At 47.2% G+C, this 14861-nt stretch overlaps 1 protein-coding gene across 2 annotated transcripts; it reads right to left on the bottom strand.

The window, feature by feature from the left end:
• Positions 1-456: 456 nt before the first annotated feature.
• Positions 457-14091, bottom strand: LOC143286691 (uncharacterized). 2 transcript variants are annotated; one of them, XR_013055842.1, is made up of 5 exons: positions 13614-14091; positions 6464-6515; positions 2151-2315; positions 1526-1746; positions 457-1477 (listed from the first exon to the last, which is right to left on the bottom strand). XR_013055842.1 is itself a non-coding variant. In XM_076594356.1 (4 exons), exons 1-4 carry the CDS (start codon positions 13670-13672, stop codon positions 1624-1626), a joined length of 399 nt encoding a protein of 132 aa, XP_076450471.1. In that variant the 5' UTR covers positions 13673-14091; the 3' UTR covers positions 457-1623. The 2 variants fall into 2 exon arrangements, 1 of the variants encoding a protein (XP_076450471.1); XM_076594356.1 differs by having other exon boundaries at positions 457-1746.
• Between the last annotated feature and the right edge of the window lie 770 nt (positions 14092-14861).

Raw genomic sequence — 14861 nt, 5'->3', positions numbered from 1 at the left:
CCCAGTGGGCGCTCTGTCCACTTTGCAAGAGTCAGTTCCTTTCCTCAGACCTCTTTGTCTCCCCAGCACTCCCACTCTTCCCACCTGTCCTTCATTGTGGATGCTGACACACACTTCAGCCTTCCAAACTTGGTCTTTCTGCACTGCCTACTGTTGACAGTATTACCTCTCCTGATGGTTGATATGCATGCCGGCAATGCAAGCAAACCTCTGTACAGTGCATGATCTTTGCTTTTGGAGCCAGTTGGATGGTGGTCTTGACATAAATGATTACATTTTCATGTTGATGGATAACTTTGTCGTCTTACAGAATGATTAATAAAAGTTGATTGTATGATATTGCATGTGTATATAGGTATGAGAGAAAGAGTGTTTCATGCATGCATTGATGAGAGAGAGAGAAATCCTTGCATTCTTCTAACCTGAACACAAAATCACTCACTCACACTCAGCAACTTCTCTCTGTACAAAAACTTTTTGTTCAACTTGATAACAAATGAAAAACCAGTGGCATTCATCTAACAGACCACACACACACACACATGCACACACCTTATGTCAGGGGACAGGATTTCAGTTCATCGGAACCAGCACTTTTCAGGAGTCTCCCACAAACTGACAGTAACTGAACCTTCATCATTCATGGTCATGGGTATCCTCTCCTGTACAGGTTGATAGTGACTAGTTCCTTTCACAGCTTCACAATGTTATCCATGTCTAAAATGATAAGTTCATTTCCATCATCACATTAGTTCATTTCCTGATCACTTCATTTCCATCATCACCTAGAAGAAATAAACAGGCTTTAGCAATGCAACAAATTTATTTCACAACAGAATCTCACAGACACAGAAAGTAAATAATTTAAACAGCTTTTGAAAACTAAATGTCAGCGCAACTAGCAAGTGAAATATAAGCAGCTCACACGTAACAAAGAAACAGGGAAAACAGCGTTAGTTTTGTCATTTGTGTTTTTCTCTTTGTTGTAAATGCAGGTAGGAAGAGTTTTGGAACAGTGAATGTGGGGGTGTGTGATCAGGGTGGGGTGTCAGTACTTTACCCTGTGAACGGTGTGTGTGTGATCAGGGTGGGGTGTCAGTACTTTACCCTGTGAACAGTGGGTGTGTGATCAGGGTGGGGTGTCAGTATGTTACCCTGTGAACAGTGGGTGTGTGATCAGGGTGGGGTGTCAGTATGTTACCCTGTGAACAGTGGGTGTGTGATCAGGGTGGGGTGTCAGTACTTTACCCTGTGAACAGTGGGTGTGTGATCAGGGTGGGGTGTCAGTACTTTACCCTGTGAACAGTGGGTGTGTGATCAGGGTGGGGTGTCAGTACTTTACCCTGTGAACGGTGTGTGTGTGATCAGGGTGGGGTGTCAGTACTTTACCCTGTGAACAGTGGGTGTGTGATCAGGGTGGGGTGTCAGTATTTTACCCTGTGAACAGTGGGTGTGTGATCAGGGTGGGGTGTCAGTACTTTACCCTGTGAACAGTGGGTGTGTGATCAGGGTGGGGTGTCCGTACTTTTACCCTGTGAACAGTGGGTGTGTGATCAGGGTGGGGTGTCAGTACTTTACCCTGTGAACAGTGGGTGTGTGGGGTGTATGCAGGGTGGTGGGGTGTCAGTATCGAACCACGTACTCAGGATGGGTGCTTCTGTAGGCCTGTGTCAGCTGGTAGGACAGAGGGGGCACCTGCTCTGCATAGTTGTACTCCTCCTCCTTCTTCTCCTCCTCCTCAGGTGCCTGGGAGCAACAGAAACAGCCCGTCAGTGGGGACACACGCACCTGAAATCTCAGTGTGTGCGTGTGCATGTCTGTGTGTGGAAGGGTGTGCATGAGAAAGAACGTTCACTCCAAGGGTAAAACCATACACCAATCTGAATATTTTGTTTTACCCACGGCAGTACAAAGTACAAGAAATGTGATGTTGACAAAACATCATCCTAACAGACTACTGTCTGCATAATAATAGCATAATAATACTGTCTGCATATAACTGCTGGACAAGGGAGTGGGAGGGTGTCATACAGGTAAAAGTGGTTACCTGTTCAGGTGTCACACAGGTGAAAGTGGTTACCTGTTCAGGTGTCACATAAGTGAATGCAGTTACCTGTTCAGGTGTCACACACACAGGTTAAAGCGGTTACCTGAGCAGGGGAGTCGTAGGTGGAGGGCAACTGCATGTTGACCCTGTATCGGGGCTGCTCCCAGGGCCAGGGAGGACGGTCCAGGGGTTTGGGGTTTGGGTCGTTGACCACCTCGCTGTTCCACTCAGGGTGCACCACGTAGTACGGCTTGGCCTGGAACGAGTTCTGCACACAGCGCACAGGAAGGGGAGAGATGAAGGTTGAAGGTACCACAGCCTTTCACAGTCATCAGGGCAGTGATTTCATACCCACTGTGTCTAGCATTCAGCACAGGAAGGCAGTGATTTCATACCCACTGTGTCTAGGATTCAGCACAGGAAGGCAGTGATTTCATACCCACTGTGTCTAGCATTCAGCACAGGAAAGCAGTGATTTCACATCCACTGTGTCTAGCATTCAGCACAGGAAGGCAGTGATTTCATACCCACTGTGTCTAGGATTCAGTTCAGCACAGGAAGGCAGTGATTTCATACCCACTGTGTCTAGCATTCAGCACAGGAAGGCAGTGATTTCATACCCACTGTGTCTAGGATTCAGTTCAGCACAGGAAGGCAGTGATTTCACATCCACTGTGTCTAGCATTCAGCACAGGAAGGCAGTGATTTCACATCCACTGTGTCTAGCATTCAGCACAGGAAGGCAGTGATTTCACATCCACTGTGTCTAGCATTCAGCACAGGAAGGTGGGGCCCAGTCCTCTCCTGGTTCAAACTTCCCCAACCAAAGTCCGGTTACCATTCACAGCTGGGTGGAGTGAAGAGAATGCAGAGTAAGGTGCTTTTCCCACACAACACCAAGCGGAAACAGGGGCTCAAACCCTAATCACTGCTGAACACTGGATCACAAGTCCAACGTCTGACTGATTCTGTCAGTGTGCCTCCCTTGAAGAAAGGAGCATTTCACACTATGAAGAAAGGAGCATTACACACTATGAAGAAAGGAGCATGACACACTATGAAGAAAGGAGCATTTCACACTATGAAGAAAGGAGCATGACACACTATGAAGAAAGGAGCATTTCACACTATGAAGAAAGGAGCATTTCACACTGTGAAGAAAGGAGCATTTCACACTATGAAGAAAGGAGCATTACACACTGTGAAGAAAGGAGCATTACACACTATGAAGAAAGGAGCATGACACACTATGAAGAAAGGACATGACACACTGTGAAGAAAGGAGCATGACACACTATGAAGAAAGGAGCATGACACACTATGAAGAAAGGACATGACACACTATGAAGAAAGGACATGACACACTATGAAGAAAGGAGCATTACACACTATGAAGAAAGGACATGACACACTATGAAGAAAGGACATGACACACTGTGAAGAAAGGACATGACACACTATGAAGAAAGGAGCATTACACACTATGAAGAAAGGACATGACACACTATGAAGAAAGGAGCATGACACACTATGAAGAAAGGAGCATTACACACTATGAAGAAAGGAGCATGACACACTGTGAAGAAAGGAGCATTTCACACTATGAAGAAAGGAGCATTACACACTGTGAAGAAAAGAGCATGACACACTGTGAAGAAAGGAGCATTACACACTATGAAGAAAGGAGCATGACACACTATGAAGAAAAGAGCATGACACACTGTGAAGAAAGGAGCATGACACACTATGAAGAAAGGAGCATGACACACTATGAAGAAAGGAGCATGACACACTATGAAGAAAGGAGCATGACACACTATGAAGAAAGGAGCATGACACACTATGAAGAAAGGAGCATGACACACTATGAAGAAAGGAGTATTACTATGAAGAAAGGAGCATTAAACACTGTGAAGAAAGGAGCATTACACACTATGAAGAAATGACACACTATGAAGAAAGGAGCATGACACACTATGAAGAAAGGAGCATGACACACTATGAAGAAATGACACTATGAAGAAAGGAGCATGACACACTATGAAGAAATGACACTATGAAGAAAGGAGCATGACACACTATGAAGAAAGGACATGACACACTATGAAGAAAGGAGCATTACACACTATGAAGAAAGGAGCATGACACACTATGAAGAAAGGAGCATGACACACTATGAAGAAAGGAGTATTACTATGAAGAAAGGAGCATTAAACACTGTGAAGAAAGGAGCATTACACACTATGAAGAAATGACACACTATGAAGAAAGGAGCATGACACACTATGAAGAAAGGAGCATGACACACTATGAAGAAATGACACTATGAAGAAAGGAGCATGACACACTATGAAGAAATGACACACTATGAAGAGAGCATGACACACTATGAAGAAAGGAGCATGACACACTATGAAGAAATGACACTATAAAGAAAGGAGCATGACACACTGTGAAGGAGCATGACACACTATGAAGAAATTACACACTATGAAGAAAGGAGCATGACACACTATGATCAACCAGCTCTGTTACCTGACGTGAAGGATGGGGAACAAGTCATGAAATCAACACTGCACTGAATTAAATAGTGTCAGAAAGCAGTGTAAATAAATCATTTATCTCAAAAAGCAGTGTAAATAATTCATTTATGTCAGAAAGCAGTGTAAGTAAACCATTTATTTCCTCAAGATCAAGTAAGGTTTTTACAACAAACATCACTGACTGAGTGAAAACCCATACATGCTGCACTCTGGGGAAACCCAGTGCACTACATGACGTCGGCTGTGTGATGAAGCCCCAGTTCTGTGCTACAACACTCCTGCTGAGCCACACGTCCACAGTACACTGGGGAAAGGAGAAGAGTTTGGGGTGAGAAAAGTATAATATGGACAGATAAGTAAAAACAAAAAAAAAAGAAAGAAAAGAAATGACATGTAAATCAATTAACCACACATGCTGAAACATCTCATTCCATTAATTACATCAGGCAGCAGTGCAGGGCCTCCCCTGACAGGTCACCTAATGGTGGCCCAACACGACATATCCCTCAGTCTGCCTCTGACACTTGGAGCATGGTGGCCTAACACGACATATCCCTCAGTCTGCCTCTGACACTTGGAGCATGGTGGCCCAACACGACATATCCCTCAGTCTGCCTCTGACACTTGGAGCATGGTGGCCTAACACGACATATCCCTCAGTCTGCCTCTGACACTTGGAGCATGGTGGCCCAACACGACATATCCCTCAGTCTGCCTCTGACACTTGGAGCATGGTGGCCTAACACGACATATCCCTCAGTCTGCCTCTGACACTTGGAGCATGGTGGCCCAACACGACATATCCCTCAGTCTGCCTCTGACACTTGGAGCATGGTGGCCTAACACGACATATCCCTCAGTCTGCCTCTGACACTTGGAGCATGGTGGCCCAACACGACATATCCCTCAGTCTGCCTCTGACACTTGGAGCAGGAACAGAACAGGCGTAGCGGTGACTGTAAATGAATGAGTTGGGATGCAACTTAAACTGAAGATGCGTAAGGCAGTGAACAACAAAAACAAACGAATAAACCACCAGTGACTGGCTTCTCATTCAGCAGGGACTCTCTCACTCTGCGTGAAATAAGTGAAAGGTGGCTTCTCATTCAGCAGGGACTCTCTCACTCTGCGTGAAATAAGTGAAAGGGGTCAGCCAAGCTGCAACTCATTTGCTCTGTCACTCAAACCAGGCACTCGGTACCCAAGTTAAACCATAGCAGCGAGGCCACTACACTCACAGTTTAAAGGCAATGGGTGTGTTTGCTGCTGGACACATTGTAAAGGGGTCAGTGAGTTGTCCAACGTATGGTCAGACCTCAGCCTTTGTCAACCTGCCGGCCCGCTGGGCAACACACTTAACAGATTAATCTTGAGGGGATTATCACCACATGGAGAGAGATTTGCCAATCCTGTGATAATCTTCACTTAAACAGCACTTAAAAAGGTCTGGCGAGCCTCAGCTGGCTGATAACATGATCTGGGCTGAAAGCTTGTGTGGGGATTAGGGAATTCTCTCTCTCTCTCTCTCTCTCTCTATCTTTGTGTCTGTCTGGAAGATTGGATGTAAAACACACACACACACACACAAACACACACACACACATGACAAATTACATTTCTAATCTATTATCCTAAAAAAAGGTGAGTTTGCCTTATGTGTGTCTCTCTCACACACACTAACTTACTGAATGTCAATGGAATGCTATTGTCAGCATGTCCCCCTTTACAGTAGCCCAGTGCAGTGTCGCCTGTGGCCTGTATGCTGTGAAACATTCACTCACTCATTCATTCATTCACACATGCACAGACCGATGGAAGCAGACGAGAAAGAAAAGACAGACAGACAGACAGACAGACAGACAGATGTACTCACCCCAAAGACACTGTCCTGGTGTGTAGTTCCAAACGGAATGGGCTTCAGCTCTCTGCAAACACATCAAGGTATTGCCTGAGCAGGTACAAGATGGAGATGATGATAATGAAAACGAAAAACATGGAAATCGAAATCGAAACTTTTTTTTATAGAGGGAAAAGGAATAGGCACTTATCGGCCTGTTTTCATCCTACCCTCGTAAAGAAAACGTAAGGAAGCAGATGAAGAAGAAAATGAAGAGAAATGGCGGCAGGAGGGGGAGATGGAGGGTGGTGAAGAACTAGATGATCGAATCACTGAGAACTAGACACGTCAGGACATGTCAACCATCAACGTTGTGCTTGGTGACATGGGGTGTGTGTCAGGTCGTGGACTTCGCCACCAGTCAGCACGTGTTAGTTATTGCAGAAATATCTTAAATCAAGATTCATAATAATAATTGTACCACTCAAGTATTACTCGTGCTGGGAATTAAATTTAAAATAAATAAATAATCGCTTTACATCATCACCAAGTTTCCGAACATGATGCCAGGAATACACTGAAAATCAACAGGAACGTTTACCCAGTGTGTGTGGGTGTGTGTGTGTGTGTGTGTGTAGGGGATGGGGTGTTCTTGCCCGTCATGTGTTTCCATCTTACGTGAAACACACCGAGTTTCTGGTGGTCTCCTCACAATGGAACTTACTCCCTGCGGAAGTCAGCATGACCTTCCCTTGCACTCAGCTCCTGCCACCAGCACTCACTGTCAATAATTGACATCCATCAAACACGTTCTGCTGTGTCAGTGTGTGTTTCCTCCATCTACCCTGGATCCCACCACGGCAATAAGGTGTGCAGTCTGTCCATTATTCACAACGATGCCGACGACGGGCAGTCCTTTCCATGTGCTCGCCTCACCTGAAGTTACCTTTCACACACCACGTGATGACTGACGCCGTGAGAGTCCATCACTGGCAACGTCTCCAGCACTTCTTGTCCACACAATTTAAGAACTCTCTCCCTTGTTCCTTTGAAAATTCGCCTTCTTCGGTCTTTCAGGAAGAGAGCACCAAAACTTCACAATGTTTCTAATTATCAGCTCACCGTTTGCTTTCTGCCTGTTGCTTCTGTTTGTATTTTTCCGCTTTATGTTCGGCGCCACTTGTGACATCTGCACGTGATGCACGACGGAGCGTGTGGTGAGAAAGGAGCTGGTGGTGTGACCTTGAGGGGCCCGGAGGGGGAAGTGGGCATGTGGTCAGCGGATGGTTTTGTGTGCATGTTGTCCAGTCTGTTGGACGCCAGTTAAAAAAACTTTGTTAGAATTCCTTGATAATGATTCAAAATAAAATCTATACAGATAGGGCCTACAACAGAAAATAGAAACTTTATTTCAATTTTTCCACTATCCCTTCCGCATCCAACATTTAAAAGAGATGTATATGAAATGTCCCGTTCAGTTGATGCTGAAAAATGGACATTAATATTTTCGGGAAGGATGGGGGAGTTGGGAAATAAACCACCAACGAAAAATAAAACAAGGTTGTTTACTGTCTTGACATTATAGAAATCCGGGATCTCTCCAACACCTGAGATGTCACTTGCGAGAAATCCGCTTTCTCATAGACCATCAAGGATGTGCTGTTTCAGTGCCATGTTTATACCAACATCGAATCTGAGATCTGTATATGAAACGAAACGGCCGTTAACGCACTCTGAAACCACCATATGCAATGGGAATAATGTTGGTTAAGCAAAATAATCCACTAATGTGAGTGATGTACCCCCAAACTGGCCCCGTCACTTACTCAGCCCAAGAGGGACTCGCCCCCATCTGCCACTGATGGCTGTGTGTGTGAAGTATGGCATGTAGCACCTCAACATGTTTTGAGATTTCATTCAAAAACTGGGTTATGGACGGTTAGAATTTGGCCGTCAATACTTCAGTCGTCATAAGGTTTCGACAGTCCCACGTTTATTTTTAAATCACCATCAAATACTCTCTCTCTCTCTCTCTCTCTCTCCTGACCTCCCCAGTGGTTGCATGACTGGAGTCCGGTGTGTGTGTGTGTGTGAGGAAAAAGCTAAACCTTCGTGATTACATGTAATTTGGGTTACTGGCAAACAAGAGCGTGGACAGAAGGCTGTGTACATATATAGAACTGGGTATAGTGGCTTTCGCAATGCAAACAAGGTTTGGCGTTTCCGGCCGCGATTTCGACTGATGATTTCTGCCAGCTCGTGAACTCTCTCTCTCTCTCTCTCTCTCTCCCTCGCCACTCTTGCAGACAGCTGCTTGACAGACAGAAGAAACAAACACATGACAGCCTGAACCTTGTACTGACAACTCTGCATCGTCTGTCAGACAACAAGAAGGCTGCAAACTGAAGAGGTTGTGCACAGAAGAGATCTTTCCACTTGATTCAGCACAGCGGCAGGTGATTAGTCGGTTAACAACGTTTAAGGTATATATATATATATATATATATATATTTTTTTTTTTTTTTTTTTTTTTTTTTTTTAAGGACGTTCGTTTTTGAATCACTGACCTCTTTAGCATCTTGGGTTGTTTTAACATGGCTTGGTTGACCAAACGTGCTGATACACAGACACACAGACAGACAGACAGAGGGAAGAGGTGTGGAGGGAGACAAACAGATGGACGGGTAGACAGACAGACAGACAGACAGACAGACAGGGCAGCGTGTGGCTCTCCTCGAGACAGAAAGCAGCGTGTAGCTCTCCACGAGACAAAAGGAACACAGTGTGGGCAGTGTGTGGCTCTCCAGGAGACAGAAGGCAGCGTGTGGCTCTCCAGGAGACAGAAGGCAGCGTGTGGCTCTCCAGGAGACAGAAGGCAGCGTGTGGCTCTCCAGGAGACAGAAGGCAGCGTATGGCTCTCCACGAGACAAAAGGAACACAGTGCAGCGTGTAGCTCTCCAGGAGACAGAAGGCAGCGTGTGGCTCTCCATGAGACAGAAGGCAGCGTGTGGCTCTCCAGGAGACAGAATGCAGCGTGTGGCTCTCCTCGAGACAGAATGCAGCGTGTGGCTCTCCTCGAGACAGAAGGCAGCGTGTGGCTCTCCTCGAGACAGAAAGCAGCGTGTGGCTCTCCAGGAGACAGAATGTAGCGTGTGGCTCTCCATGAGACAGAAGGCAGCGTGTGGCTCTCCAGGAGACAGAATGCAGCGTGTGGCTCTCCTTGAGACAGAATGCAGCGTGTGGCTCTCCACGAGACAGAAGGCAGCGTGTGGCTCTCCTCGAGACAGAATGCAGCGTGTGGCTCTCCTCGAGACAGAAGGCAGCGTGTGGCTCTCCACGAGACAGAATGCAGCGTGTGGCTCTCCTCGAGACAGAAGGCAGCGTGTGGCTCTCCTCGAGACAGAATGCAGCGTGTGGCTCTCCTCGAGACAGAATGCAGCGTGTGGCTCTCCACGAGACAGAAAGCAGCGTGTGGCTCTCCTCGAGACAGAATGCAGCGTGTGGCTCTCCACGAGACAGAATGCAGCGTGTGGCTCTCCTCGAGACAGAAGGCAGCGTGTGGCTCTCCAGGAGACAGAATGCAGCGTGTGGCTCTCCACGAGACAGAAGGCAGCGTGTGGCTCTCCTCGAGACAGAATGCAGCGTGTGGCTCTCCACGAGACAGAATGCAGCGTGTGGCTCTCCTTGAGACAGAAGGCAGCGTGTGGCTCTCCACGAGACAGAAAGCACCGTGTGGCTCTCCACGAGACAGAATGCAGCGTGTGGCTCTCCTCGAGACAGAAAGCAGCGTGTGGCTCTCCACGAGACAGAATGCAGCGTGTGGCTCTCCACGAGACAGAAGGCAGCGTGTGGCTCTCCTCGAGACAGAAAGCAGCGTGTGGCTCTCCACGAGACAGAATGCAGCGTGTGGCTCTCCACGAGACAGAATGCAGCGTGTGGCTCTCCACGAGACAGAATGCAGCGTGTGGCTCTCCTCGAGATCAGCATGCCGTTGCCTTCCAAGCAGTCGATCCGGGTTCGACTCCTGGCCGACGCACTTTTTTACTTTTCTTTTTTTTCTTTTTTTCTTTTTTTTATGTCTTTTTATTTTTCTGTTATCTTTTTTTTAATGCGCTGTGGTATAGCTAAACCTTATTTTCAAGCGTAACTTGCATGGTTCAACACCGATCCAACCCCTTTTAGGGAGAAAAGATGGTAAAATGGATCATGGTTCAACAGCGATCCAACCCCTTTTAAGGAGAAAAGGTGGTCAAATGGATAAGGTGCTCATCTACCTGTACTACAATGTCGGTGGGGATGTGGGCTCGATGCCGCCCCTCGTCCATTGTCCCAAGTTTGACTGGAAAATCAAACTGAGCATCTGGTCTTTATCATGGTAATCATCATCATTCCCTTGCAACACCTGTGGGAAGTGCTGCGCATCCAGAATCGGCCTCTTCTCCCATATGAGGACACACACCGACAGATAAGCCTGCCTGCCTACTCATCTGTCGGACCGACGGGAGACTCCATCATCATCAGCCGAGGTCCTGTGTGCAGCACGCATTTGGCGCACTGAAAAAGAACCCACGACAACATGTTGTCTTCTGGGGAAATTCTGCAGAATAAATCCACTCTGATAGGTACACAGAATTAATACAATATATGTTTGCACTCAAGGCCTTCCCGTTCTTGACGTTCTTCCCGATGACCATACCAGAATGGAACAAGTTGCTTCAGGAGGTTGTGACGGCTGAGTCACTGAACTGCTTCAAGTCCAGGCCGGCCTCCCATCTTTAGAACCTGGAACAACCCCCACCCTCCCCATCACCCCCAACCCTCCCCCTTACCCTCCTCCTGACCACCGTTCCCCACAATCCCCCCTCCCTCTCCTGCCACCCTTCCTAGTTACTTTTCTACCCCTGTCCTCCCCATCCACGGCTGCTGCAGAGGCTTGGCATCATGTCGGTGCACGCCGGCTGAACGTGCACTGGCTGGCCAGGCCACCAAACATTTTTTTTGTTTTTGTTTTTTTTAAATCTTCACAACAGCGCAATCGTCGACAATCTCCCCAAACTACGACAGAATCATCAGTAGAATGATGTTGGTGGTATAAAGGAAGAAGAAGAAGGCCTGACAAGCATGTTGGATTGTGCTGCTATCAGACATCTGCCTTCCCAGCACATGTGGTGTAGCGTATATGGATTTGTCTGAACGCAGTGACGCCTCGATCCTTGAGAAAGTGAAACTGATTCTGTGGTCTTAACTTCTCAGACATTAATGATGTCAGTCTGTGGCTGAGATGCTCGGGAGACACGCCGCTGTCACAACGCCCATGCAGGGAGTCAGGACAACATCTCTTCCTCCATGTGCCCTGAGGAGATTCCGGGCCAGTCCTGTTTCCCCAAATCCTCTGTCTGTCTTTCCGACTGTTGCTGGTGCGTTGCTTCTTTTTGCTGTAACGCCGGTTCCCAGCACACATTCAATACCTACCCCCACCCCCACTCTCTCTGTCTGCCTGTCTGTCTGTCTGTTTCCGTCTCTCTCAGTCTCGTGCGTCACATGTAACAAGATATACATGTAGTTTTGTTCTCTCTCTCTCTCTCTCTCTCTCTCTCTCTCTCTCCTCTGTATGTGTGTATGTATGTATGTATGTATGTGTGTGTGTATGTATGTATGTGGGGGTGGGGGTGGGGGGTTGTGGGAGGGAGGAAGGTCGGGGTGCGTGCGTGCGCGCGCGCGTGTGTCTACGACTGACTCTCTCTCTCTCTCTCTCTCTCTCTCTCTCTCTCTCTGTATGTCTGTCTGCCTCCCCACTCTGCCTCTTTCCTACACAGACAATGAAATCAGCCAAGTGCAGAGAACTGTGCCCTGACCACAACACGGTACCGGTAAGGTTTTTCCACAGTCCATGAATAAAACAGAATGCGCCATTTGTCCATCCGTGCTCTGCCTTGTCAGACCACTATGCGCAACGTCAGAACAAACCTCTCTGCTTCAGTGTGTGTGTGTGTGTGTGTGTGTGTGTGTGTGTGTGTGTGACTTTGTTGTGGGTTCAGAGTTATGTCCTTTCTCTTGTGTGTGTGTATAAACTGGTTTCAGTCGTGTCAAGCAAAACTACAGGTTCTTCAGCCGTGAGACAGGATTCAGCTGGCACTCCAGTTTCTGTCACAATAGGGTCTAACACCCCAGGTCCCTGTTTGGGATTTTTCTCAACTTCCTTGGAGAAGTCGCATTCAAAATGAGTTGTTTTTCCCATTTCTGTAGTGTTCTCTTTCTCTCTCTCTCTCTCTCTCTCTCTCTCTCTCTCTCTCTCTCTCTGTCTCTCTCAGCCATCTTGTCGTTCAGGTGATAATTGAAGTGTCAGTGAAGAGCTCTCTCTCCGTCATTTTGAAAACGATATTGCAAAGATGCTTCAGGAAACGAGGGCTGGTAAACAAGTTGGATTGGAAACTGGAGCACTGATGACATCCCCACCCCCCTTCCTGTCCCATCACTCCTTCCGGAATGACACCTCTGAGACAGAAACAGTTAAGTGGTGTTCAGTAGGGTCTCCTCTGGTGTGTGGCCTGCTGGTGACCGAACATCGACAGTTCCCTGTGGACTGCTGAGGCTTGGACTACGACAGACGAAGCTGATTGTTGCCGTGTATGAGGGACTGGTGATGACTGGTGTGGGAATAACGTGATGACTGGTGTGGGAATAACGTGTAACTGGTGTGGGAATAACGTGATGACTGGTGTGGAAATAACGTGTTGACTGGCGTGAGAATAGAATAACGTGATGACTGGTGTGGGAATAACGTGTAACTGGTGTGGGAATAACGTAACGTGTGGGAATAACGTGATGACTGGTGTGGGAATAACGTGATGACTGGTGTGGGAATAACGTGATGATGACTGGTGTGGGAATAACGTGATGACTGGTGTGGGAATAACGTGATGATGACTGGTGTGGGAATAACGTGATGACTGGTTGCTGTGTGGAATAACGTGATGACTGGTGTGGGAATAACGTGATGACTGGTGTGGGAATAACGCCGCTGAAACGGTGCACATGATGGGGCAGCAAGAAAAAGAAAGAAAGAACAAAGGGACAGACAGACAGACAGACACAGAGAGACAGACAGACTGACACAAACACACACAACCATTCACACACACACATACACGCTGACTTAACAGACAGACAGACAGTAAAAACTCACTCCGCTGCCTGCAGTCTCTCTGCCGGAGTTTTCATGGGTTCCTGTGTGGATGTCGCCATGGTTACGTCTAGACTCTGTCAGTCCTTCACTTCAAAGAAACCTCAAGACAGAAATGAACAGCTTCTCCCAATCGCTATTTTTCCAAACCGGAGCGCTTTCCAGATCCTTCAAATCAACGACAATCGTGTGAATTGTTTTTTTTCCCCTCCTTTCTCCCCAGTGTTTCCTGATGAACTCTGTCCGAGATAAGACAAAGCAGCCAGCACAGCGGAAGGTGTTGGAAGCGACTAAACCCAGGTCTCACATCCCGAGGTTTGCTTTCAGCCCAAAGCCCGACCCTGCCCTGTCCAGCGCAGTGCAGTCCACTCCCGGAGCCGTCTCCAAGAGATGTGAGTGCAAGCGGTTACTGTGCCGCCACCCTGTGCAACAGACGGCGATTGGTCAGTGCACACACGGCCGCTGTGATTGGCTCCGTGCTGCCTGCAGGCACGGGTTGACTTGACTGCACACAGGCCGTGCTTTGGTCTGGTGCCGTTCAGTACCTCACTGGGGCTGTGTGTCGGTGGAACCTTTTTCTTACCTGTTTTTTTGTTAGTTGGAAACGGTGTAATAACTAGCATGGTGTGTGTGTGTGTGTGTGTGTGTGTGTGTGTGTGTGTGTGTGTGTGTGTGTGTGTGTGTGTGTGTGCCGTGGTTCTGTGTGCCGTGCAGTTAATGATATGGCTAATTATGAAGACTATCATAAATTAGATATACTAAAAGACAGACAGACAGACAGACAAACATACACATACATGCGTGCGCGCATTGCCGTCGATAGCATTCAGAGCATGATCTGGGCTTTGTTAAGTCATGACCAACGCAGCGCTTTGTTTGCTTTCAGTGGTCCCAACAGGAATGAGACTTTTCCCACATGCTCTCTCTCTCTTCCACACACACACACACACACACACACTCCACACACACGCACACTGCTGACGGTTCCTACAGCACATAGAAATATATATTCAGTAAATAAAAGAACACCTGTGCTTTTCTCAGTCGCCTTTTATATTTCCAAATAAAATCAATATACCATTAAATGCTCGGCGTCCATTTTGCCGTTTGAAGCTTTCGTAACTACTTCTCTCTCTTCCCGGCCTCTCTCTTTCTTCCTTTATGTCTTGAGTGCAATATACAAATAGTATTTTGATATCTGTCTGTCGTTGAATAGAACTTGACCGATTGTGTGAGTTCGAGTCGGTTCCG

This window comes from Babylonia areolata, chromosome 10, assembly GCF_041734735.1.
Source record: "Babylonia areolata isolate BAREFJ2019XMU chromosome 10, ASM4173473v1, whole genome shotgun sequence".
In the NCBI taxonomy this organism is placed as follows: Eukaryota; Metazoa; Mollusca; class Gastropoda; order Neogastropoda; family Buccinidae; genus Babylonia; species Babylonia areolata.
This window is presented reverse-complemented; position numbering and strand designations above follow the sequence as displayed.